Genomic DNA, 27,596 nt, shown 5'->3' on the forward strand with positions numbered 1-27,596 from the left:
CTTAGGGGCAGTTTGCAGAGGTGCCCCCTCTCCGAGGCCAACTTTACCCAATTATTACATTTCACCACCACCCCCAAAAAGATTGTGAAAAATAGTCTCTTTCTGAGCGGTGCGTTTCCCCGTCTTCCCTAACTCAGCCCTGCTCCAGGGTTAGGAAGGGACCTCAGAGTTGGTCAGACTTCGCAACCAGTTAGAGAATTCCCTCAGCCCCTTATCTCATGACCAGGGCCAGAGCATCTCCCATGGGTGAGCTCAGCACTGCTCAGGGGAGCCCATTTCCCTCCGGCTTCCTCAACTTGAGCTGAAACCTGCCTCCCAGGATACAAACTGTGGATTCTTTAAAAGATACTGTGTGGGGTTTTTCTCATTACATTAAATGTTTCCATTATTCAGCTTTTCCTTGGGTAGGCTTTCTAGAACCCTCTCCCACTTGGATACATTTCTGTTTGTGAGAACACTTCCTTAGTGTTCATCTGCTTGGCTGTAGACCTTTGCAGTTGCTCTAAGGAGGTAAAGGCTGTTCAGCTGCCACTTCAGTGCCATGCCCGGAGGCAGAACTCTCCTTGTGTAATTAGAGATAATTAATTTTATTTGACTGTCTTACAGACTTGAGGCATTAAGAAGATTTCTAAAGTCGTCTTAGTGTATTGTTGCAAAGAAATTAAGTCTCTACGGTACTATTTAGTACTATTTTATAATTGTTGTTTAGTAGTTTAGGAAAGACAGTTCCCAGGATTTCACAATTTGACTCTTGTGTTAGAGCCAACACAGTTTTAGACCACACGGGGTGTGGCAGGCACATGTTCTTGGTGTTCTGTTTGCGTCATTTCATTTAATTCTTAAAACTATCTTCCAGAATACTAGTTTCATCAGTCTTTTGGCTGCAGAGGCTAATGCCAGAATAGATCAAGTGACTTGCTCAGAGTGACTACTACTCCCTTCTTCTCTTCCTTAGCCATGCCAGAGATCTCTTTTGTTTGGATTTGTTGGTTTATTGTGACTGGTTGTCCTTGTTCATTTCTGAAACTCTTTTGCATGAATCAGCTAATGTAATTGACGGGATGTTGACTATGTAGCATAGTGGTTGAGAATGTGGGGTTTGCAACCCGTTTGCTTGGGTTTGAACACAGGCTCTGTCACTCCCTAGCAGTGTTGGGCAGGTTATTGAATCTCTGTGGATCTTAGTTTCTTGATCTGTAATATGGGGAGAATAATGGTAGCTATCTATAGGGGGATGTGAGGCACTTAAAATAGTGCCTGGCATAGAGTCAGCTGTCATTAAATGTCAGCTTTTATTGCCATGCGTGAGACATTGGGTAGTATGGCAGATACAATAAAGACCATGAACACTGACCTTTAAGAAGTGTATCTTTTAGTGGGGAAGTTAGAACTATATCCAACTAATCTGCTACATAGGTAGCATACAAATCCCAACGGGTCCACAGTCTGCCTGTGGGCTCAGAGGAGGGAGCGGTATACAGGACCCTTAGGGGAGAGACAGCCTCTCTGGGAGCTGGGTTTAGATTTTAGGGGAAAAAGAGAATTGGGGAAGACACAGCAACGAAAGGGCCTGGGGAATTTTAAGGAATTTTGGAGTTTATCTTTTAGGTTGTTGAGGGGCCTTTGAAGGTTTTGAGCTTTGGAGGCACATAGTCAGCTATAATCTAGTGTTATTGCTGTCATAGCAAGTGGTACACAGGGTAGAGAATTGCAAATTAGGGCTAATTTTGGTCCCTGATATCAAAGACAAATGGAAAGCCAGATTTTAGTGAGAATTTTCTATAGACCAGGGACAGCATCTTACATCCACCACCCTGTATACTGTTCCTATTAAGCAAGTCTTAGTGGCTTCATTTCACAGCTGAGGAACTGGGGGGTGGGAGGGGGAGGACGGGATTCAAGGTGCTGTTGTCACACAACAGTCAGGTCTCAGCTTGGGCACTCAGCCATGCCTGCCTTCTCAGAAGGGCTCTCTTATCCCTGCACGTGCATTAGAAGTAACATGTCCATTTTGTTGGGGCAACCTGGTTTGTGGGGAATTGACCTAGTCTACCTGTGGTTCCAAAGCAGTTTAGGCACCTTGATGTTTTTCAAGAGATCATTTTAAAAACGTATTTTTGAGGTGATTCCGTGTTCAGTTAATCCTAGAAAGGATTTCTGGACTTTCTAGGGCTTCTAGAAACAGGCCTTGGAATCAGAGCACTGGAGTTTGAACCCTGCCTACCACCTGTTAGTTTGATGACCTGCACAAAACGAAAAGGATTCATTCTGCTTTAGACGTCAGACTTTTAAAAGTGTGAATTGAACTTCTAACTGGAAGCATTTTGGAAGCTGAGCAGGAAAGGGATCTGGCCACTAGCCAAAAAAAATCGGAGCAGAAACTAACAGAAAAATCAGATACAGGTCTGAGCCTTTGGAGTACGTTACAGACCATGTGGGGCGAATGCTGAAGACAGGCAAAGTCAAGACGAGAATTAATGTAGGATATCCCTTAGGGGACGATTTGTGACAAATACACTTTATTCAGAGTAAGTGCAAACGTACAAGCACAGCTCGTGCTATGTAAAGAAAACAACCCAAAGGGAGCAGAGGTGAGGTGGAACTCAGGGCCAGCTTATGGAGATGCTGGAATGCACGTTGAGGCAGGGTGTGAACTGGGTCTGTTTAAGGCTAGAGAACTGCCTTAGGTTCGTAGGCTCCCTTCCCTCCTCTTATTATCCACCTGTCCCTGCAGGCATTTTTTTTTTTTCAACGTTTTTATTCATTTTTGGGACAGAGAGAGACAGAGCATGAACGGGGGAGGGGCAGAGAGAGAGGGAGACACAGAATTGGAAACAGGCTCCAGGCTCTGAGCCATCAGCCCAGAGCCTGATGCGGGGCTCGAACTCACGGACCGCGAGATCGTGACCTGGCTGAAGTCGGACGCCTAACCGACTGTGCCACCCAGGCACCCCCCTGCAGGCATTTTAAGTGTGCAACTCCTGGTCTGGAAGTCGGGTCTCTTGATTCTGGTTTAACTGTTCTTTCTGCTACCCAGCCTGGTTTCCCTGAAAAGGAGGGGAATTCCCAGTACCTGATAAGGTGTTGGACCCGAGTTAATGGCACAATTAAAAATTTTTAAGTTCATTGATAATCCCACCCTGTTAGATTTCTTTGGAAATAGACGCCGTTTTGGAAAGAGAACTTGTTGGCCTGGCCAAGGCCATGTAAAGGTGAACAGGTCTCCTTTATGCTGATTTCTCAGCACTGTGCCCTGTCTTGGTTCATTTCACCCTCTCCTGAGACAGTCTCTGTCTATTCTTCTAGAAAGCGGTGGCATTGTTAGGAACCTTTAGATACTGGAGGAGGCGGAGACCGATGGAAGGGAAAGGTTACCTTTTTAGTAGTTCTGGAGAACGCCTGGAACCGAAGCTGCTGTTTTTGGAGAAAGCAAGCAGAGGTTGAAGAGGTTCTGGTGTAGAAGCTTTGGCTCGGGGATAGGAAGGCAAAGAAAGGATCAATTTAAAATCTAAAATGAGGGGCGCCTGGGTGGCGCAGTCGGTTAAGCGTCCGACTTCAGCCAGGTCACGATCTCGCGGTCCGTGAGTTCGAGCCCCGCATCAGGCTCTGGGCTGATGGCTCAGAGCCTGGAGCCTGTTTCCGATTCTGTGTCTCCCTCTCTCTCTGCCCCTCCCCCGTTCATGCTCTGTCTCTCTCTGTCCCCAAAATAAATAAACGTTGAAAAAAAAAAATAAAATAAAATCTAAAATGAGATATGTAGTATTTAAATCAGATCTTAAAATAAATATCCTGGAGTTAGTTGGAATTCTCTAAGAGGTCTGTGTAGAGGAAGACAGGAGTCCTTGAGTTGTTACAAAGTGGAGAAGAAACATTGCATCATCTGCTGTACTGAAGAATTTTTTTATAACCATTATTGACACAGTGGCATTAATAAGCAAATCCTCTTATCTCGGTGTCTTCTCACATTTTGCTGTAAAGGAAACTAGCTGTCTTGGAAGGATTCTCCCTCCGCCTACCACAGAGCCTGAGAAAAATGTGACCAGCTGATTACATAATAGGGCCCTCTCTGTGTTAACTATTGTCCCATAAACCTGCAGAACTATTTATATACCATGTTGATCCTTCTGCCCCAAGGAGCATCCAAACATCACAAAAATCACCGTTCTTGTTTTGATTAGGTTAATTCACAAGCAGTGAGCATAATTAAACACCTTGGCATTTAACCTTGAGCTCATATTCATTACACGAGACCTTGGCACGGAGGACCTGCCCCTCTTCACTCCTACTTCCTGCTGGAAAACTTCTTAAATTTACATGTTTTAGAAACAGGTACAAATGATAAGAGGTTCAATGTTCAAATGTCTATTCGTTAAATTCTTCTAGATTGTTGACATAATCTTCATAAGCCATGTGAATTTCTGTCATGGTAAAGCTGTAACATTTGGTTTCTCTAATTTTAAAGTAATTTGCTTAATTTAATTTGGGGGGGAGGGCAGTAGAATTTTTTAAAATGTTATTTTCAGTAGATAATTGTAGGTTCTCATGCAGTTGTTAGAAGTAACACAAAGAGATCCTACATACTCCTTTTTTCTTTCTTTTTTTTTTTTTTTTAGAGTGTGTGTGTGCAAGGGGAGGAAGGGCAGAGAGAGAGAGAGAGAGAGAGAGAGAGAGAGAGAATCTTAAGCAGGCTCCATGGCCCATCGCAGATCCCAATGTAGGGCTCGATCTTACAACCTTGAGATCATGACCTGAGCTGAAATCAAGAGTCAGACAGTAACTGACTGAGCCCCCAGGCACCCCCTGCATACTCTTTATCCAATTTGTCCTAGTGGTAACACCTTATAAAAACTACAGTATAGTATCACAGCCAAGATGTTAACATTGAGACAATCCATCACACTTACTCAGATATCTCCAGTTTTGCATGTAATTTATATATTTGGTCCTGTGCAGTTTTAATCACGCGTATGTTTGGGTATCCACAACCACAGCCAAGCTACGGGACACTTCCATCCTCACAAAGATCCTTTGTGTTACCTTTGTTTAACCACAGGACATCCCTTAAGGCCCTGTAACTTAGTGGTTCTGTTTTCCATCTGTATACTTGTATCATTTCAAGAATGTTAGATAAATGAAATCATCGATTTATAACCTTTGGGATTGGCTTTTTGCATTCAGCGTAATAGTCCTGAGATTCTAACAGGTTATTGCCAAGCTGTTGCCGACATGGAGAGCTTGCTTCTTTTATTGCTGAGCGATATTCCATTTTTCCAGACTGAAAAACTTTTCCTCTGCCCTCTTGGGTTCTGTAGCTGGAGTCTGGAAATTAAACTGACAGAAGACATTAACTCAAGGAAAAGGTTTATTTCGTATGAGTAGGGGAGCCAACAGAAGAACTAGCTGGCTCTTTCAAAGGTTAGTTAAAGGTTTCATATCTTAGGGAAAAGGAAAGGGGCAGAAACTGATCCTAAGAGAAAAACAAATAGGGTTCTTTTAGGAAAGACAGATGAGTTTCTAGGAGAACAGATAAGAGATAAGAAAGTTGGTGATAATATTTGTGTCTACAAGTATTGGTGGTCTTCCCATAAAACTCCCCCAAGAGAGGATTTCTGGCACCCTCCTTTCCCCAAAGTTCCTGCTTTGAGCCAGATCAGGGAACCTCCAAGAAGAGTTTTTCCTGCATTTGTTGAACTTCAGATGTCTTCAGATTAAAACAATCTTTCTGCCAGCCCTGGGGTTCCAAGTGGGTCCCCATGCCATGAGCGGTATACCATTGGGTGCTTAACCAGTCATCCAATGGAAGACAGTGTGGTTGTTTCCAGTTGACTATTATGAATAAAGCTGCTGTATACATTGGTGTGCAGGTTTTCGTTTGAACTTAAATGTTCATCTCTTTAAAAAAAATTTTTTTTAAACATTTATTTATTTTTGAGAGGCAGAGAGAGACAGAGTATGAGCAGGGGAGGGGCAGAGAGAGAGGGAGACACCAGAATTCAAAGCAGGCTCCAGGCTCCAAGCCGTCAGCACAGAGCCCGACACGGGGCTCGAACTCACAAACCGCGAGATCATGACCTGGGCTGAAGTCCAGGAGCCCACCCAGGTGCCCCCTTAAATGTCCATGTCTTAAGTAAATAGTGAAGAACACAGTTGTGGTGATTGCATGATCGTAAAAAACTTGCTGAACAGGTTTCCAGAGTGGCTGTGTCATTTCACGTTCCTAACAGCAGTGTATGGACATCCAGTTTATCCTCATCCTTACTGTCCTTGGAACCGCAGTAGAGGGGACAGCCATCTTGCCAGTGCAACCCAACAAAAAGCCCCTGGTAGCGTGTCAGAACGAATTGGAGGTCAACCAATCCCCGAGCGACAGCACAACCTGATGCAAAAAAAGGCCCACCCGGACCTAAACCCAGAACCGCTGCAGCTTAAAAACCCCACCCCACCCCACCCCACCCCACCTGGGCACGACTTCCCTGACTCCTCTCTCTCTTTCTCTCTCCCAGAGTCACGGAACCTCACCCGAGACCTTAGTTCCCAAATAAAGCCTTTGACTGCTAAAATTTTTTAGCCTCTGACTCCTATCTTTACCCTGCCTTACGCCTGACCCTAACACTTACCATCAGCTGGTATTGTTGTTACGGTTTTTATTTTAACCATTCTGATTATATCTCACTGTGCTGATTTACTTTTAAAATACTTTTTAGTTCCCAGCAGAATTGGAGAGTGGGATATTCTGGTTTGTTGACAGTTAAAAGATCCTTCTTTTAGTGTTACACATATTTAATTATATCATAAAATAATCTTATTTTACCCTTTCTTCGTCTGTGAAGTTGAGTCAATGCTGTTAGAAAACCAGAGGCTAAAAATGATGTCGCTTAGGTTAAGGGCCGCACAGCAGTAAGCCAAGACTTCATACCTAACTTAACTGTAGTTTTCGACACCCCCCCCTCACCCCCCCACCCCCCACCCCCCCTCCCCCGCCAGCCAACCAGGAATGTAGCCTTTAACAGGTCAACTTGGAATTTCTTGGTCCAACTAAGAAATTTACTGATAGACCCTTTCAGCTCCCCTTAGGAGGGAGGGCAACCTTGCCTAAACAGTACATTCCTTGTTAATAAATTACTTTCTTTTCTTTTTAAATGCTTTCTCTGCTTTTAAAAGCCTTTCTTTTATTTATCCCAGTGGCACTCCCCCTTGCTAGATGGGATGCTGCCTAATTCATGAATCATTGAATGAAGCCAGTTAGATCTTTAAATTTACTTCGTTAAATTTTTTTTTAACGCAAAAAGGACAAGAAAGTTACCATCAAAATCTGCTTACCCAGGGTGAGCACCCTAATTATTTAGCTGTAGAATTGCTACATGATTTTAATGGACTTGTATGTCAAAAAGGACTTAGTGGGTACCTGGCTGGCTCAGTCACTAGAGCATGCCACTTTTTTTTTTTTTTTTTTTTAATGATCGTTGGTTTGTTTGTTTTGAGAGAGAGAGAGAGACAGAGGTGGGGAGGGGAGGGGCAGAGAGAGAGGGAGACACAGGATCCAAAGCAGGCTCCAGGCTCTGAGCTGTGAGCACAGACCCTGACGCAGTGATCTGTGGGGGAGGTCGAGAAGGGGGCTGGATGAGGATGGGGCATCGTTCAAAAGCTTTTTTGAACCTTGTTATTGTTCAACACAAAAAACTGTTTAAAGCCAAACACATTGGGGGCAGACGTGGCAGGGAGAGCAGGGATGCACATTCGTGGATCATTACCATAGACAAGTGAGTGGTTAGGCTTTTGAAAGGTTGCGTTAAGAGGAGTTGAGTTTTTACTTTCCAAGTCATGCGTGTTAAACCAGATTCCAGCCCAGGCTACACATGAGAATCATCTGGGGGAGCTTTCTAGAAATACAGAAGCCCAAGTTTCATCTTGAGCCCGTTGAATCAGTCTTCATTGGTATGGCTCTCTCTTTTTTTTGCTATCTCAGGGGCAACACGACCCTAGTGGAGTTGGTGAATGTTCCCAGAATTGACCAGTTTCTTTAGTTTAATTACGTGCAACTATATTTGACAGGTTCCTAAGAAAGCCATAAAGTTGTTCTGCAGTATGATTTATCTAAAACCGAACGTAGCATTTTAAAGGCAAGCCTACTTCGAAAATCCAGAGCATACATGGATTACGCATCACATACTTTAAAAAGTCGTAACATTAACATTTCATCAGTAAATATTTCTAATACACAAGAAAGTGCAGGAAAACTGGCACCCATATACCCACAACCCACTTTTCCTATAGTTTTGGAGGTTTGTTTATCTGTTTAAAAGTTTATTTTGGGGGTGCCTGGGTGGCTCAGTCGGTTCAGCATCCTTCTTTGGCTCAGGTCATGATATCGCAGTTTGTGAGTTCAAGCCCCTCTCTGTGGTGACAGCTCGGAGCCTGGAGCCTGCTTCAGATTCTGTGTCTCCCTCTCTCTCTGCCCCTCCCCCACTCACGCTCTTTGTCTCTCAAAAAATAAACATTAAAAAAATTTTTTTAAATAAATGTTTATCTTTGAGGGGGAAGTATAGGGGCAGGGGCGGGGGGGTAGAGAGGACAGAGGATCTGAAGCAGGCTCTATGCTGACAGCAGATGGCCCGACACAGGGCTCGAACTCACAAACTGCGAGATCATGACCTGAGCCAAAGTCAGCTGGTTAACCGACTGAGCCACCCATTTGTTTTTTCAAGAAGTGAAACAAACATTTGACAAAAACGGTGCCATTTCCACCTTCTCCACAGAGGGAACATAATCCTGACACTGATATGTATGCTTCTTGTTCATGTTTTTAAAACTTTTACTGCATCCCTGTGTTTCCATGAGAATATATACTATCATTTGGTGTGTTTTTAGAGTATACATAAATGCTATCATCCCAAACAAATCCTTTTTGCAAATTGCTTTTTTAACTCAGTATGGCATTTCCAAGATTTACCCATGTTGCTATATGTAGCTCCCTAGTTCATTTTAACTGCTGTAAGCTATCCCATTGAATTATAGAGGAGGAGAAAATATTTTTCACTCTACCCTTATAGGTTCTTGGCTGAGATCCCTGTGTAATAAAAGACAGGTTAACAGGGAAAGACAAGCGAAGAAACAAACAAATTTAATAACTTGGATACCTTCTGTATAAATGGGAGACACCCAGGGAGACTGAGTAACCCTGAAATGGCCCAAGCCACCATCACTTTAAATACTGTTACCAGCTAAATACAAAAGTTGGAGGGAGGGACGTGCAGTTGTGGGAGGTTGCCAGGAAAAGCACCAGTAAACCAGAGTGGGGCAGTTACGCAGATTTAAGCCCTCCCCTTTTCCCTGCATAAGTTTCTAGGGACTTAGTCATCCTACTCTTCCTGGTACAGAGAGGAAGACACCCTTTCACTTGATCTCCCTTTTAATGTAGCCAAATGTCTCGTACAAAAGGGTTTTGTCTACTCAGTTTTGAGACATTCTCTTATGTCTGCTATTCCTGAAAAAGAGCCAGCTCAGGGGGGGCGCCTGGGTGGCTCAGCCGGCTGGGCGTCTGACTTCGGCTCAGGTCGTGATCTAGCGGTCTGTGAGTTGCAGCCCCGCCTCGGACTCTGTGCTGACCCCTTGCTCAGAGCCTGGATCCTGCTTCGGAATCTGTGTTTCCTCTCTCTCTGCCCCTCCCCTGCTCGTGCTCTGTCTCTCTGTTTCTCAATCATAAGTACACATTGAAAAAAAAAAAAAATAGCTCAAGATAACCCTTAGGTCAGAGAGGCATATTTTGTGATGGCAAATTCTTTTCCACTTCAGAATCAGTACCCCACAACTTATGCATTCCTTTGTTGACAGATAATTGGATGTTTAATTCTTCACCTTTATAACTGTCACTGCGTTGCTTGCGAGCTTATCCTCATGTGTATGAGCTAACAGAGAATTGCTGGGCCTTAATGTGTGTCTTGATCTTTATTGTCACTTCGGTAGTGATTTCTTATACCTGTTTTTACACTCGACCTACAGAGTTTCTTCGCGCCCCTCCCCCCACTTTGTTAAAGAAAAATTATTCATGACCCTTGTTAAAGATGATGAAGAAGACTTTATTCAAGAAGGGACTACCGCAGGGGCGCCTGGGTGGCTCAGTCGGTTAAGCATTTGACTTCAGCTCTGGTCATGATCTCACAGTTTCCTGAATTCAGGCCCTGCCTCAGGCTGTGTGCTGTCAGCACAGAGCCCGCTTTGGATCCTGTCTCCCTCTCTCTCTTCCCCTCTCCGACTTTGTCTCTCTCTCAACAATAAATAAAAACATTAAGAAATAATTTCAGAATAAAAAAGGGCCTACATTGGATTTTGCGGTAGGGAGGGGAGATCGAGCCCAGTTCCAAATACAGCAAGGACAAGTAGAGTGGGAGTCAGCAGATGCAAAATCACTAAGAAACATTACAGGCAAGTGGGATTCTTTTGTGGGGGCAAGGGGCAGACCACCCAAGGTAGGCCACTTTGGCACGAACGTTAGTGTGAGTTAAAAGCAACCAAAACCTGGCAGGTTCAGGTAAAGCTCTATACTTCCCCCTTACCTGCCTGCTTATACCAGGAAGAAAGCTATTAACGGAGATTCCTCTTTACCTAAGAAACTCACCTGCATGATTGGGTGACCTCCAGACATCTTTCCCCTTCCTGCTTATGGCCTTGTCCCTTCTGTACGCTCAGATGTCTACCCCGTCCTTAGCTCATAAAAGCATCACGTCGCCTGACTGTCTTTGGAATTTCCAGGTCTGTGTGGATTCAATTGGACTTTCTCCTGTTAATCCTTCCCATCTCAGTTTGATTCTTAGTCCAGCTAGAAGGACCATGAAGGTTAGAAGAAATGCTCCCTCCCTGACACTTGGTAGAGTCACACTCGCCAGCCAGCGAGGATTCTTGCTGGAGGCATGCTGTAGTGATCAGATACCGAGGGTGGGTGTTTTCACTAAACTGACCCGGCAGGATTCTTGCTAAAACTGGACTCAGCGGACCAAGGACAGCGCCCAAGGTCAGGGCCTAGTTGGAATGGACTCAGAGGAGCTGACTCATGTTTGGTTAAGGAGAGAGCCTTTGTCAGACTTCCCCAACAAAGTGAGAGAGAAGCTAAAACAGGAGACTGAGGAAAAACTGACCAGAAGGAACGGAAAGACAATGAGAGGGGAGCATTTGGAAGGAGGAGGGTATGCTCACCCGGACTGAATCTGCTGACAGCAAGTAAGTTGAAGCCTGGAGAGCATAGAGATGTTGGTGGAGGCCCTCCAGGGAGAGGTGCCGGTGAGCGGTGGGGGCACTGAGGAGCCAAGGGCAAGTAGGCAGTGCTCCGGCGGTGTCTGGCTGTGTAGGGGATTGGGGGGGGGGGGGGGTTGGTGCTCCAGGTGGATTCGAGCAGGGAGAAATGGAAAAATGTGAGAAGACAAATGTGAGAAGACAAACATGATGGCTAAGGATCCCGTGAAGGTGGGGAGGGGTGGGATCCAGAGAGAGGTAGGGGGACGGGCCTTTCTTAAGAGGAGGGACAGCATTTACATTGTAAGAGGAAGAAAGGACAGGAGGGGTGGCCCATGCAGGGCCCCGAGTGGATTGGTTGGTAGGAAGTTGAGGTGTTTACTGTTTGCTGGCATTAATTTTTCTAGAAGGTGAGATCGTTGGCTGACGGTGAGGGGCAGAGCTTGTGCGTGTCGGGGGGGAGGCTGGTGGTGGTGAGAGAATGTCATCATTTCAGAGAATGGGAAAGGGCCTAAGTGGAGGTAGGTGACTGTGAATTTAGTTTTGGATGAGGCCACACGTGTGTCTGTGTCCTCTGTGCCCTGGATGCCAGTGCGGAGAGGTAGCCCGCTGGAGCCACTCTTGGCTCGAGTTGTGATGGGAAGTGCAGTGCAGTAGATTGGGGAAGAAGAGGTACATCGCGAGGAATTTGGGGGTGATGCAACCACTGTACGGCGAGCGGCAGGGGTGAGCGCAGAGCTCTGTGCATCTGGCCAAACCCAGTGAACTGTATACTACAAAAAGTACATGTTACCAGGGGCACCTGGGTGGCTCAGTCGGTTAAGCGTTCGACTTTGGCTCAGGTCCTGATCTCGCGGTCTGGGAGTTTGAGCCCTACATCGAGCTCAGAGCCTGGGGCCTGCTTCAGATTCTGTGTCTCCCTCTCTGCCCCTCCCCTGCTCACACTCTGTCTCTCAAAAATGAATAAATGTTAGAAAAAAAATTTTTAAGTACATTTTACCTTATGTATAAAAGAAAAATTGAACCGGGCTCCTGGGAGACTCAGCCGGTTGAATGTCCGACTCTTAATATCAGCTCAGGTCATGCTTCCAGGCTCGTGGGATCGAGCCCCCTGTTGGGCTCCGCACTGAACATGTTGCCTGCTTAAGATTCTCCCTCTCTGCCCTCTCTTTCTCTCCCCCCCCCCAAATAAAAAATAAAGTTGAACTGGGTATAAGGGGAAGATGGAATGTTGCTGTGGCAAATGAATCTAACGATATTACAAGTTGTGATACTGAGGTTTATAATAAACACATGCCGGGTCTTCCTTCAGGGTTCCTGGCTCATAGCTCCCCAAACCCTGGGAATTTCCTAGGCAAGAAGAGCAAAGAGCATCTTTCATGAAAATAATTGGGATTCTGTTTGCAATTCCTGAAACAGTTTGAGAGCCTTAAAGGTGAAATGGGTGCCTTGTTACTCATACTGGACCCCCTTCCACGGCACTTGAGTTTCTGTCAATGAGATGACTTCTAGACTGCAGCAAAGGGTGGGGGCTGGGTTCCCCAGGAGCCACTCTCGTGATGAGATGGTTGGGCCTTTCAGTTTCACACCCCCCACCCCCTCCACCAGGCTCCTGGGAGGGAAGAGGGGCTGGAGGTTGAGTTAGTGGCCAATGGCCAATGATTGAATCAATCTGGTCTCCATAATGAAACTTCCATACAAACCCACTGGAACAGGGCTCGGAGAGCTTTCCGGTCCATGAGCACAGGGAGGTGCTAGGAGACGGGTACCCGAGTAGAGAACACAGAAAGGTGTGCCCTTTCCCCACACCGTGCCCTGTGCATCTCTCTGTGTGGCTGCTCGGCTGATAATAAATCAGTAACCCAGTAAGAAAAATGTTCCTTTGGGGCGCCTGGGTGGCGCAGTCGGTTAAGCGTCCGACTTCAGCCAGGTCACGATCTCGCGGTCCGTGAGTTCGAGCCCCACGTCGGGCTCTGGGCTGACGGCTCGGAGCCTGGAGCCTGTTTCCGATTCTGTGTCTCCCTCTCTCTCTGCCCCTCCCCCGTTCATGCTCTGTCTCTCTCTGTCCCAAAAATAAATAAACGTTGAAAAAAAAAAATTTAAAAAAAGAAAAATGTTCCTCTGAGTTCTGTGAGCTGCTCTAGAAACCTTAATGAACCCAAGGTACTAGGAACCTGCAATCCGTAGCCAGTGAGTCTGAAGCACAGGGGATGGCCCGGGCTTGCCAACTGCTGCGTGAAGTGGGACAGGAGCCATCTTGTGGGACTTGAGCCCTTGACCTGTGGGGCCTGACACCGTCTCTGGGTTGGGAGAATTGCTTATTGGTGTGGGGAACACCCCCACGTGTTGGAATTGGTCCCAGAGTTATTACAGGACAGTCACATCACCCCACACAGGGGGCGGGGAAGAAAGAAGCCGCAGAAACCATGTTTCGATTGCCAAAGACAAAAAGGCCTGTGCGCGAGCACAGATTTGTGTCTCGCGGTGGTCTGGGCTAGCAGTTCTGAAACTGTTGTAAACGTGTACTAGGTTTAAACAAGTAGATCATCCTAGATCTCGAGAGCCAAGTTTCTCACTGTCGGAAAGAAGTTACCAGTAAGAAAAGAACACTGGAATGTGAATTCCGTGGTGCTGGAATGGAATCCAAGCAGGAAAGGGCATGTGTTCTTGCACACATGTGGGAAAAAGAGCTGGGGGCACATTTGATGGGAACCTCTTAATATAGACATTTAAGGTGCAAAGCCCTCCACGTTGCATTGGAACACTTCCTCGGGAAGAGCCTAAGCGGGGCTTCGCAGGTTCGCAGACTTCTCTCATGTGTCCTCCTTTTTACCTTTCATGAATTGTAAAAGCCCATAGAACTGAAGCACTCTAAAAATGTTGGGAACGATATTTCATTATGCTGGAACACGATGGATATGTTCCATATATAACAGATGTAATGGATTTAGCAAAAAAAAAAAAAAAAAAAAAAAAATCTACCAGAACATTCCACAGTCAAGGGTTCTTCACCTTTTTGTGCACCATAGATGAAAGGCACACAGCACCGTAGTGAAATTTAATGGACCTTTTCTCAAAATGTTTTAAAATACATAAAATACACAAGACACAAAGGAAGCCAGTTATGAGAAAAGTCATAAAGATATTTTTAATTGTGATATAGTAATACGTACTTCTTAAGATCTGGCAGCAGCTCTGTAGTTTTGAAGTAGTAAGGAGCATCAAGATATTTGCACCAATTTATTTGATACGAAAATATCTGTAATTTCTTTTGGTGACAGAGCCACAGATAACTTGTAACTTGTTGCCTCCGTTTCATAACTGAAGGAAATGCTTTATTTCCGTTAGAGGTTAGTGAGATAAAGATATAATTTCCCCCATGCAAGTTCATGGACTTTATTGTTCCGTCCACAGGAGTCTACAGACCCCAGGTCTGATCATCAGTACTTCTAAGGGCAACAGAACTCTGGTCAGCCGAGTAGGAAACAGATCAGACTCATGTTACGGAAAGTATTTGGCAAGGCATAAATAACTATTATTCCATTCAAGGAGCAATTGCTGCCCTGTACAAAAAAATGTGATGATGTGGTACAATGGGTTATAACTGTGGAAAATCATTTTGATGGAGTGGACACCAAAGCCTCACAGGCTGAGGTCAACACTGAAGGGCAGGGGACAGTCGAAAATCATCATTGAAACCTTGGGCTGTGCAGTTTAAAGGCGAGGCAAGGAAATGTTTCCTTTATTAAAGACTGTCATATTAAAAGGGACTTTTTTTTTTCTGGCAAAAAGGAGAGGTAATAACGTTCAATGCTTTGGTTCCTAAGGGATTCCAATCCCTTAGCACACAGCCACTATATTTTATTATCGCATCTTCCTACGTTTGTATGCCTACTTTGTAAAGGACCTTTGCCTCTGTTGTCTTGTGAATCTAAAATAATTGCTATGTGTCGAACACTTTGTCGGTAGCAATTTTGAGACTAAAGCGGGTCACGGTTATGTCAGCAGGAAAAAATGGGTATTATTGTCATACCTGCTGGCTTCTTAAGTTTCTCAGTGGTGGGCTTTCTGTTCAACTCCAGTACAAAGGTGATACATTGACTCAGAGACACAAAGAACTCTGTAGGGGGTCTGGTGAAGTAAATAATCTCTTCCAGAAAGAAGAGAGGTGGGCAATGTGTTGAGGTTTTAAAATGTAACAGGCGAGTTTCATGATCATTTTGTGGAGGAGATTAGTCAGCTCATTCATTCATTCCAACATCTCTTGACGGTCCCATTACAGGACTCGCGCCCCCCCCCCCCAACCACTGAGCAAAACATACCCTTCCACCTCCATAATTCCATTCCTTCTCCCAGCCCGTCCCTGGTGCCTGCTGTCACCGATCATGCTCTCTCCTGCTCCTACTTAGCACTCTGCTGCCCTCCTCAAGCCCCTGTGCACCTCCCTTTCTCAACCCCCCTCTCCTTACCCGTGATTCTTCATCTGTGTCATCAGGAAGAAGACACCACCTCATGTATCCCCCCTTCCTTCTTTCTAGTCCAAAGTTTTCCTCTCCCAACTGTGTCTTTTAACAGGAAGAAAACGTTCCGCGCAACTTCGCCCTAAACTATCTGCCTCCTGATTCTGAAAACAAAACAAATGAACTACAAAACTGAACCACATTTTTCTTCCATCTGGCCAACGTGTGTTTCCCCCCTGAATCTAGAGCAGAGCACATCTGTACTTGGGCACATAATTGCAAAGATTGACCCGTATGTGGGAAAGATTAACAGTGGTTTCAAACACAGTGACTCTTTCTCCTTGTCTCTCTCACTCACTCTCCCGTTTTTTACTACCCTTCTTTTTAATCCTGCAAAACTTGACTTTTTTTTTTTTTTTTTTTTTTTTTTTGGCCTGTTCCATGAGCCATATCATGCTCTCCCTTATGCCCTACACTCTCAGGCAATTGGCAGGTGCTCAGAACGTTCATTTTTAAATCTCGTTGAGTAAAAGGAACACACTAATTCTTTTTTTAAAGCAGCTTAATTGAAGTATAACTTACATACCATAACATTCACTCCTTGAAAGTGTGTAGAGCAACGGGGTGCCTGGCTGGCGCAGTTGGAAGAGCATCTGATGCTGGATCTCGAGGTCATGGGTTCGAACCCCACGTTGGGTATAGAGATTACTGAAAAATAACAAACTTTAAAAAAATGGGAAAAATAAAGTGTACAACGCAATGATTATCAGTAAATTTACAGTTACAGAATCATCACCACAATCCAATTTAGAACATTTCCATCACCCGCCAAAAGATCATTGTGCCCTTTCTTATTTTGTTTTTTAAGTAGGCTCTACACCCAGTGTGGGGCTTGAACTCAAGACCCTGAGATAAAGAGTCACGCGCTCTACCAGGTAAACCAGCCAAGAGCCCGTCCTCGTGCCCTTTGTAACCACTGCTCCTTCTCACCCCCCAGCCCTAGGCAGCCACTGCTCTCCTTTCTGTCTCTGTGGATTTGCCTTTTCTGGAAATTTCATGTAGATAGAGTCATACAATCTGTGATCTTTGGCGGCTGGCTTCTTTCACTTAGCATGTTTTTACGTTCAGGAAAAGACTGATACCTTATCTGTTTCCCTTGCAATAGAATTCTACAAAATAAAATTGGAAAGGTGTGGCAAGTATTTAAAATTAGACGACTTCTTTTTCGTACAAAATTGGAGCAAATCCATTGTTTAAGCAGAATTGGCACGTTTGAAGGATTTGGGCCACTGCGGCAGGGAGATACACGAATGGCAAGAAAAGCCAGCCCTGCTTTTTTTAGCAGAGGGTTAACTCTGTTACTACTGCCACAACTACCTCTGGTAGGACCCCCACTGCTGTGTTCTTAGGGGCCCGAGTAGAAATAGTCATCACTGTTTATTGAGCTCTTACTATATGGCAGGTGCTATGCTAAACCCTTCATGCAGATTGTCTCATGAATCCTCACAAAACTCAAGGGATTATTATCTACATTTTGCCGGGAAGGAAACAGCCTCAGAGGTTTTAACTGAGGCTGAAATCACTTGCCCAAGACCACATAGCTGGTAAATACCAGATGCTAGGTTTGAAACTAGTCCAGTCCTTGCAGACTATAGAGCCCATTTTCTTAACCTTTATGCCACATTGTCTCTTACTAATGAGAAGCTGACAAAACAAAAGTAGCGTCAGGAATCAAGAGGCTGGCTTCTGCAGCCAGCAGGGCGGGGGACTCTCCTCCCCCACCCCTGCTCAGTTGCCCTGTGCAACCCACCCCACTCAAGAATGCTCTTTGCGCTGGTCATCTAGTAGTGCTTTTGTCTTCAGGTTTCCCCTTTAACGAAGTCCGTGGAATGCAACATTTTAAGAATGAGTTCCACCTAGAAAGTTCTGTTTCCTTGAAGGTAAAAGGTAATCATCCGGGAAATTGCTTTAGTTAGAAGAGCTCATCGCTGGCAAAGGACACACACGTTAAACCAACTTGGGTTTTGGGTCCCAAGACCGTGAATTTTAAAATGCGCCAGCTCACGTTCCTCTTCTTTGGTGACGCAAGAGAGGAGAGTGGGCTATAAAGTCATTCCTGAAGAAACTGATGTTCAGATACTTTTCTTTACCTTGTGTGTGTGTGTTCCCTGTTCCATGGGGGGACCGTTCCTACAGCTAAGAAGACATGTCCCAACTTGCCTGTCTTCTTGGAAAACTCCTCCCCGTGTCCTGAAATCTTCCCAATCAGCAGCTCTGCTCGGTGTAACGGATCATGGGCCATCCTGCGCCCCTCTGCAGATGTTTACAGAGGAGGAGATGATGATTAAGAACACAGGTGAGTAGACGGCTCACTTTCACCTCCGGACCCCTCTGGTCACCAGTTGGGTCCCTGGTGTGAAATTCCGTGATGTGCCTGGGGGATGTGTGCACCTCAGTTTGTGAATGCAATTTTTTTCCCATGAATTTAAAACATTTTTTTGAAAACAGTAAAACCTATTAAATAGAATAAAGACGTTATCAGTATTGTTTTTTTTTCCCCTACAGTTAAAAAATTTGCCCAGGAACAGATTGCTCCTCTGGTTTCAACGATGGATGAAAATTCAAAAATGGAGGAATCAGTAATACAAGCATTATTTCAGCAAGGGGTACATACTTTGTAATTCTTCCCATTTCAAACTTTAAAAAGACTGTACTTTGCGGCATTCAAATGCAGGCATGCTTTTAAGTTTAGGGACTTTAATGATGGCATAACGAAGTCTTCATTTCCTAGTCAGGATTGTCTGTGTTCTCATTCATTCGTCCATTTATTTTGAAATGTTTATTTATTAGCATGATTGGAGAAGGAGAGGAGAGAGAGGAAGAGAGAGAATCCCAAGCAGGCCGCACACTGTCAGCACACAGAGAGCCCGACGCGGGGCCCGATCTCATGACCGTGACACAATCGTGACCTGAGCCGAAATCCAGAGTCGGATGCTTAACCGACTGAGCCATCTAGGCGCCCCTGTATGTTCTCTTTTAGATTGAGGTCCTAGTTAAAGATTTTCTTTTGGTTGATTTAACATTTGAAATTGGAAATCCTGTACTTCTTAAGTAAAGGGCTTAGAAGCAAGTGAGAGTGAATCCTTTGGACCTGTGGTATTCAACTAGAGGCCGTTTTGTCCCTCAAGAGATATTTGGCAGTGTCTGGAGACGTTTTTGGTTGCCACAGCTAGGGGTGCCACTGACAGCTGGTGGGATAGAGGCCAGGGATGCTGCTAAACATCGTACTGTGTACAGGACAGCTGCGTGACAAAGAATCATCCAGCTCGGTAATGCCCAAGATTAAGAAGCCAACTTTAGTTAGTGAAACTTCATAGTCAAGTGTATATTCTACCTGAGTCCCTCTGTCTGTACGTGGTAAACTTAGAAGTTCAGGTGACATCTGAATTCCACATTAACCAGGGAAACCGATTTCCAGATTTCAAGTCACGTAGTCCTTTGATGGGAACCCGGGATATAGAGCAGATAAAAGTAGAATTGTTTTGGGGCGCCTGGGTGGCTCAGTCAGTTGAGCTTCCGACTTCAGCTCAGGTCATGATCTCGCAGTTTGTGAGTTCAAGCCCTGCATCGGGCTCTGTGCTGACAGCTCGGAGCCTGGAGCCTGCTTCGGGTTCTGTCTCCCTCTCGCTCTCTGCCCCTCCCCCACTCACACTCCATCTCTGTCTCTCTCTCAAAAATGAATAAACTTGATGGGGCGCCTGGGTGGCGCAGTCGGTTAAGCGTCCGACTTCAGCCAGGTCACGATCTCGCGGTCTGTGAGTTCGAGCCCCGCGTCGGGCTCTGGGCTGATGGCTCGGAGCCTGGAGCCTGTTTCTGATTCTGTGTCTCCCTCTCTGCCCCTCCCCCGTTCATGCTCTGTCTCTCTCTGTCCCAAAAATAAATAAACGTTGAAAAAAAATTAAAAAAAAAAGAATAAACTTGAAAAAAAAAAAAAGGTAGAATTGTTTAGGCTGTGGGTTTATCAGCATGGGGGTTCCAAGGAGAACCTTTTCAGAATCACCGCACTCACTCGTCATCTCTCCCTCTCCGTAGGCGTGAAGCAATAATTCATTTTTCATTTTGAATACTAGGGATATCCCAGAACTAGTAGCTCCTATTCAGAGCCATTGGCTAAAATCTGGTGTGTTGATCCTGTTTGAAAAATAGCCTTTCTCGCCAAACCTAAATAGTTTGGCTTCTTCCCGGTTTTAAAGAGACCAGCTTTTTAATACCATACATAGTAGTGATTTTTCCACCTTTCTTTAGAGCAGTGAAACGGCTGGGAAAATGGAATCTTCTCTGGAGTCCCAGTGGGTCAGATCGCATCCGTGAATCCAGTTTTTTGGGCAGGCTTCGTCTCCACTGTCTGCAGAACCTCTAGGCTGCTCTGAGGAGTCTTAGTGTTTGCTCCACAGTTTGGACTCCACTCTCCCCACCAGAGAGTTCTCACTGGCTGGGTTCGCTGCGGCCCCACGGCCTGCTCTTCCATAGGTGGAGAGCCACCTGGAGGCTCTGCTTGGCTGCACACATCCTGCACCGGCTGTTCTCAGCCTCCTCTCGTCCCCGTGCTGTGGTCACCTGCCGTTAATAGCTGACAAGTACGGTATTTCCAGTACTTGTAGGGAAATACTTTACAGTAGGGAAAATCGGTGCCTTTTTTGGAGAAGCAGCGTCTCTGACAGCTCTAAGGTATTACAATCGGATGAGTTATCACGCCCTCCTCAGACTTCAGGCACGCCCGAATCCTTCAGCTTTCCCTGGTAGAACATCATTTGTAGTTCTCACCGTCTCAGTCTCCCCCCTTTGTGCTTCTACCTGCCCATCCGCTAAGCTTCCCATCAGCTTAAACACAGCAGCCGGAACCCAGACTGCACCGTGCTGCAGCATTCCAGAAGTGTCTGCGCAGAATGGAAAGGAGCAGTATTATCCTTTTACCTGTGAATAGCTCTGGGTCTTGATTTACACGTACACACATTCTCTTTCTGAAATGAGAATACTTAGAAGTAGGGGACTGGGGACATTTCATGTTCCAGACTTAGGAGTAGCTGCTGAACAGTCAGATGGTCACTGGAAAGCCTTGGCCAGAATCTGGTCATGTTCACCAGGCTCCTCTGCCTTGTCTGTTGTGGTTCAGGAAGAGACCACCAGATGTCCACTAACCGTCCGGACTTGCCACAGTGCCCCCAGGAGGAATGGTCATTCAGTCATTATCTTGGCTGAATGAGTCAAGGTGGAGGCGGCTGACCAGAAGAGATTGTGACCCACTGCCTTCCTCCGTTAGTGTGCGAGACTTTCTCATTATTCCATTCCATTATCCTTCAGAACATTTCACCAATTTTTGTGTTTTAGATTCCATAAGGAAGCAAATGATAGTTCTAGTGTATAACTACATCCTTTTCAAATTTATATAGTTACATATACTTTTATAGTTTTTGTAACTTACAACGTAGTGAAGTAGCCATACCAAAGTAAAATGAAATATGCGATTTTAAAATTAGGAACTTATATAGTTAAACTTTGGTTTTGAACTTGTTCTTGCAAGAAACTTTCCCATATAGAAACTGACTTTCTTAATCTGTTTCTTTGTTCTTCCTTTAGTTGATGGGTATTGAAATTGAAACAAAATATGGAGGAACAGGAGCTTCCTTTTTTTCCTCTATCCTAGCGATAGAGGAATTAGCCAAAGTTGATGCATCTGTGGCTTTGGTGTGTGACCTCCAGAACACTGTCATTAACAATCTGATTAGAAAACATGGAACAGAAGAACAAAAGGCTACCTATTTGACCGAGCTTGCGACAGAGAAAGTGAGTTGATAGTTGTTGAAATGAATCTGATCTCTTCCAAACTTAGGACATCTTCAGCTGCAATGTTGACTCCTATCCAAGACCACAGCGCGGCACCGTTCGTCAGTCAAGCAGTGCTCCATAAATTAATGCTATTAGAAAAATCTATTCTACCTCTCATTTCTGCTCAGCAATTCAGAGAATAATCATCACAGAAAAAAATCTTTTTTTTTTTTTGGCCCCAATTATATTTTCGTAATACCTTTGTTGGTAGTTTCATTTATGGTGAGATGTCTAGAAAACTGCAGTTATTAGAACCAATTTCATTCAATTTAACATTGAATATGCGTGCTTAAGTCTTTAAATCTGTCTTCGACAAATAGTAGGGTATATTTTATGTTTAAAAAAAATTTTTTTAGTGTTCATTTACTTCTGAGAGAGAGAGGGACAGAGCATGAGTGGGGGAGGGGCAGAGAGAGGGAGACACAGAATCGGAAGCAGGCTCCAGGCTCTGAGCTGTCGGCACAGAGCCCGACACAGGGCTCAAACCCGGAGCCATGAGATCATGACCTGAGCTGGAGTCCCAACGCTCAACTGACTGAGCCACCTAGGCACCCCAGTAGGGTGTATTTTAGAAAATAGTAACGTGAAGATACCATTATTATTTTGATAAGTACAGGCTTTTAAAAGTGGCTAAAGCTTTCACTGACAAATGTTTACTTTACCGTAAGTATTTGTTATACTGAATACATATACAGTTATTAACTTGGAATTTTTTTTGCTTGCATATGTAGATAGGAAGTTTCTGCCTTTCAGAGGCTGGAGCAGGGAGCGATGCATTTGCTTTGAAGACCAGAGCTGATAAAAAGGGAAATTATTATGTCATCAATGGGTCAAAGATGTGGATCACCAATGCTGAGTATGCGGGGCTCTTCCTGGTGATGGCAAACATAAATTCTGACCTTGTAAGTTTGGAAGCAAAATTGCTTCCCTCCCCCGCCCCACCTTTTCTCTTTCTATCTCTTGCCTGCGTGCATTTTCTTTTTACAACTTTGTCTGAAATCCTTCCTTCTCCTCAGGACTAAAATGTTAGGACAATTGATTTCTTTTCATCCTCTTAATTACTGATCTTCCTGAATAAATACGGCTGATGTGATTATTACTTACACGGAGGACTATTTATTAATTGCCACCTAGTATGTTATATAGGAAGCTAATCTTCCATTCTGTAGGATTCCAGAGTTTCTATTTAATGATGAATGTAAGTACTGACTTAGTACATTTGTTTTTAAGAATATTTTGTGTAGTTAGAAAATAGATACAGGACAAAAAAGTCAATACATTTTATCTTTTGTTCTTTCTCTGACCTAACACTTAATCGAATTAAATTTTGAAACTTTAAAGTATTTAATAAAATTAAATTTAAAACATGGAAATTCTCGTGATCATACAATACCTTAGCATATCTTAATTTTACTAGCCATAATGGCTTTTGAAAAAGTCAAAGAACCTGTAGCATTCTTAACTCTGAATCTAGTGCTTTCCAGAACTTCTTGTGTCCTAATGCACATGTTGTAATTCTGAGTCCATTAATATTTAAAAAAAAAAAATTTTAACGATAATTTATTTTGAGAGAGAGAGCCAGAAAGAGAGAGAGAGAGAGAACACAAGTGGAGGAAGGGCAGAGAGAGAGGGAAAGAGACAATCCCAAGCAGGCTCTGTGCAGTCAGGCCAACGCAGGGCTCGATCCCACGAACCATGAGATCATGACCTGAGCCAAAACCAAGAGTCAGATGCATAACCAGCTGAGCCACCCAGCTGCCCCTGAGCCCATTACTATTTAATGCTAAAGTTCAGTTTTAATTTTCTGGTAACTTTCAACTGTTGGAAACAAGGGATCTTCCCAGTTCGAGTGTGGCAATAACATTTTTTATTTGCATTTTAAATCTTTTTAGGGGTATAAAGGAATTACCTGCTTCTTAGTGGATCGCGATACTGAAGGCCTTCACATAGGGAAAGCAGAAAACAAAATGGGGTTGAGAGCTTCTTCCACCTGCCCATTAACGTTTGAAAACGTCAAGGTGGGTGTCTTAGAATGTCCAGTGAAAGACGGGTGTGAAATAAGCTGTGCACGGAATTATCGACGTGCAAGAAAAGTGTCACAATGTTGAGTGTGCATAGGAGAGTATTTTGTAAAAAAGTATTTTCATTTTTTTTAAGTTTATTTATTTATTTTGAGGGAGAGAGTGTGCATGCAAGTGAGTGGGGGAGGGGCAGAGAGAGAGGGAGAGAGAGAATCCCCAGCAGGCTCCACACTGGCAGTGCAGAGCCTGACGTGGGGCTGGAACCCGTGAACCATGAGATAATGACCTGAGCCGAAACAGGAGTCGGACGCTTAACCAACCGAGCCACTGGGGCGCCCCCTAAATGTACTTTTCACAAGAGTTTAGGCAAAGGATGGAAGCTTCTCCCCAGCAGCTGGCCTCAGAGCCAATGCTGAAGATTAATCCCATTTATACTTAAATTTTTGTTGTTGTTGTTTACTTCTTTTTGAGAGAGAGAGCACACGTGCACACAGAAGAGGGGCAGAGAGGGAGAGAGAGAATCCAAAGCAGGCTCCTCGCTGCTTATACTCACAAACTGTGAGATCATGACCTGAGCTGAGGTCGGATACTTAACCGCCTGAGCCACCCAGGCGTCCCCCCCCCACCCGTTTATACTTTTTAATTTATATGCTTGTGAGCCATTTATACTTTATAAACTTGCATTCCGAGACAGGTGTGTGGCGTTGGATATACTAAAGGCCACAAGGTGGGGATGTTACTCAGCGAGCCTGGGAACCGACCTGGCGTCACCCCACCGTTGAGTGGAATCTGTTCCAACCGAGGAAGAGAAGATTGCCAGAATGCTTAGTTAGAACTTGACTCAGGTGGAACAGGTTGTGACGGGTTTTTTACCACTCCTATTGCAACTCGATTTTTCTGTTCACGAGTGACCATGTGTTGTGTGTGCCCACGGGGTGACTGTACAGATAGATGTTTCAGCCTCACTAATTCCCCCGGACTGGCTTCTTTCCCGCTTGCCCTTTCTTCCTGTTCTGCCCACTTCCTCCCCCAGGGTTATAAAGCTAAGTGTCTTGTTTTATTGTTCCTAGTCTAGATTTTTTTTTTTAATGATGAATAAACACTTTATTTCTTCTCTCCTTTTTGCCCTCCCTGGTATACACATGCATCTGTGTGCACACAACCTCAGTTGATTTTTACGGGAATAATAGTCTTGGCAGAAGAAAGGTTTCACACCCTTGATTTAGGAAACCCTTGATTTAGGAAACCACTTGCCTATTTTCTGTGATCTCTAAAATGTTGTATCTCATCCTATAGCATACAGATAAAAATCCCAAATCTCACTTGGGATTGAGGAATTGTATGAGATTACCCTTTCTCTAGACCCATTCATTTGTTTCACACACGCCTGGGCTAGACGCTAGAGGACGCAGTAGCAAACAGCACAGACTTGAGTCCTGTGTCTCCCAGAGCCCGTGTGTGGGAAGCGGTGCAGAGGGAGAGAGGGGTGTAGCTGACAGTTTCCTTGGAATTTGCTAAGTCCTGGGCTGGAGTCCTGTGACGCGAATTGGGAGTATTGTGCATGTAAAACTATATAATCAAAATGAACTCTGTAAAATTAAATGGAGAAATAACTACATTTTTCCCTTCAGGTTCCAGAAACCAACATCCTGGGACAAATTGGACATGGCTATAAGTATGCCATAGGGAGTCTTAATGAAGGCAGAATAGGAATTGCTGCACAGGTTAGTCACATTGTGGCCATTTCGTTGGACTCTTGCACAGTGTGGGTTGATTAAACGTAGAAAGAAAAAAATGCAGTAAAACTGATGAATATTTGGAAGCGTGTGAACACAAGATGGCGCCCTTCCCTTCCGTGAGGTTGGAGAATGCGTCTGACCACCAGCTTGAAAATCCCACTTTTAGTCAATTACGTAACGCCCTGAGAGCCAAACAATGGCTTAGTGGTGACACTTTTTCTGCTTTGAGAATGTTAAGTATTATCTGATACCTGCATCAATCACTTCTCAAATATATTGTAAATTAAATGTGCATTTTTTAAAAAATCTTTTCAATTTTTGAGGTTCATGCTAGAAGAAATTTTCTAAATTAAGAATACATAACAGTCTGTGTAGTAAACATCTCTAATCTATAGTATCTTTTTTTTAATGTTTATTTTTGAGAGAAGTAGACAGAGTGTGAGTGGGAGAGGGGCAGAGAGAGAGGGACACACAGAATCTGAAGCAGGCTCCAGGCTCTGAGCTGTCAGCCCAGAGCCTGATGTGGGGCTTGAACCCTCAAACCGTGAGACATGACCTGAGCTAAAGTCAGACGTTCAACCAACCAAGCCACCCAGGTGCCCCTCTAATCTATAAATAATGAAAAATATGTTGCCTAGTGTTGTGCATGTGAAAATCTGGCAATTTTTTGTGTGTAGTGCTTGAAATAAAATAACCACAATAAAATAGGATATATAAGATGAGAACTATTCCATTTTTTTTATCAAATTTGCCCTTTGTAATACATATTACATTTTTCTGTGAAGTGATACCAGTTTTCTTTTTTTTTTATTTTCTTTTTATTATTTTTTTTAACCTTTATTTATTTTTGAGACAGAGAGAGACAGAGCATGAACGGGGGAGGGTCACAGAGGGGGAGACACAGAATCAGAAGCAGGCTCCAGGCTCTGAGCTGTCAGCACAGAGCCCGACGCAGGACCCGAACTCACGGACCGCAAGATCACGACCTGAGCTGAAGTCGGACGCTTAACCGACTGAGCCATCCAGGCACCCCTCAGTTATTTTCTTGATTAGCAACATGAATAAAGTCTTGGGTTTTATTATAAATGTCGTTTGGGGGACACGTGGCTGGCTCAGTTGGTAGAGCATGTGACTCTTGATCTCGGGGTCGTGAGTTTGAGCCCCATGCTGGGTGTAGAAATTACTTAAAAATAAAGCCTTTTTAAAAATACATCATTTTGTAGAATATATTTACAGAATTTGTAGAATTCATTTAGTCAGTGAATATCCAAAATTTACAAACTGACAGCTTTTAGGTTTTGAAGATGTTACATGTATTAGCTATTGGAATAGTAAATGTCATGCTATTACCCTAGGGGTTTTTGTGTTGCTGTTAATTTGCTGACAAAATATTCTTAGATCAAAACTTAACCCGTGTTTCCCACAAAGCTAGATAATGAGAGAATTGGCATATCTGTTTTTCTTAATGTTTTTCTGTGATTCAGCTTCGTCAGATATGGTGTTAAAACCATAGTCTGAATCTCCTTGTTCTCAGACATATAAATAATATAGATGTTCTGGCATTAAAATACACAGCCTGGGCTGTAGTCTAATTACTCTGAGTTATCTTATAACCTAATTAAAAGTTAAGGTCAGGTAGTTATTATTTCTTGGTTAGCATTGTGAATGCCTTTTAGAGCAAGAGTCACATCTGACAGAGACCTGAAGGCATCAGTCCTCAAAACTGCAGCCGAGGACTATTTAGTTTTTCCGTAATGATAGTGAAAACACTGTACAGAGGTGAAAAGCCTATTGTGATTGACAGCCGGTGATTTTAATTTTCATGTCAATGTAGGATATTATTTTTTTTTTCAGTATATGAAATTTATTGTCAAATAGGTTTCCATACAACACCCAGTGCTCATCCCAAAAGGTGCCCTCCTCAATGCCCATCACCCACCCTCCCCTCCCTCCCACCCCCCAGTGTAGGATATTATTAACATGCTGTGAATTTTAGTCCTAAGAGTTTGGTGACAGTTGGCTAAATCAAATTTAGGTTAAAAAAAAAAAAAAAAAAAAACGTTTGATGACATCATCTTGACTCAGCCAAAAATGCATTGGGTCGCTGCCTCTCTAAAATTTGGGGGTGTTTTTTTTGGTGTGGGGGGGAGATCCTTTAATTTTTAGCACAATACCAGAAAATTCAAAATAAAAGGCTAAAGGAAAATGTGAACACTAATGAAATATTAATAAGTCTATGGGCATTTCCCACAAAGCTTTTGCTA

At 44.0% G+C, this 27,596-nt stretch overlaps 1 protein-coding gene across 3 annotated transcripts in view; it reads left to right on the forward strand.

Annotated features, from left to right (window-relative positions):
- The window catches only part of ACADSB (acyl-CoA dehydrogenase short/branched chain), a 36,680-nt gene that overhangs the window by 626 nt on the left and 8,458 nt on the right, over positions 1-27,596 (forward strand). Inside the window, exons 1-7 of one of the 3 annotated variants that reach the window (XM_045439767.1) lie at positions 11,005-11,274; positions 17,883-18,042; positions 18,252-18,352; positions 21,324-21,530; positions 22,304-22,474; positions 23,465-23,590; positions 25,225-25,317. In XM_045439767.1, coding sequence (XP_045295723.1) covers positions 11,242-11,274; positions 17,883-18,042; positions 18,252-18,352; positions 21,324-21,530; positions 22,304-22,474; positions 23,465-23,590; positions 25,225-25,317 — 891 coding nt within the window. In that variant the 5' untranslated portion in view covers positions 11,005-11,241. Of the gene's footprint in view, positions 1-11,004; positions 11,275-17,882; positions 18,043-18,251; positions 18,353-21,323; positions 21,531-22,303; positions 22,475-23,464; positions 23,591-25,224; positions 25,318-27,596 lie in introns of those variants that run through there. The other 2 variants (XM_045439769.1, XM_045439766.1) reach the window with 2 other exon arrangements.

The sequence above is a fragment of the Leopardus geoffroyi genome, chromosome D2 (assembly GCF_018350155.1).
Source record: "Leopardus geoffroyi isolate Oge1 chromosome D2, O.geoffroyi_Oge1_pat1.0, whole genome shotgun sequence".
Taxonomy (NCBI): domain Eukaryota; kingdom Metazoa; phylum Chordata; class Mammalia; order Carnivora; family Felidae; genus Leopardus; species Leopardus geoffroyi.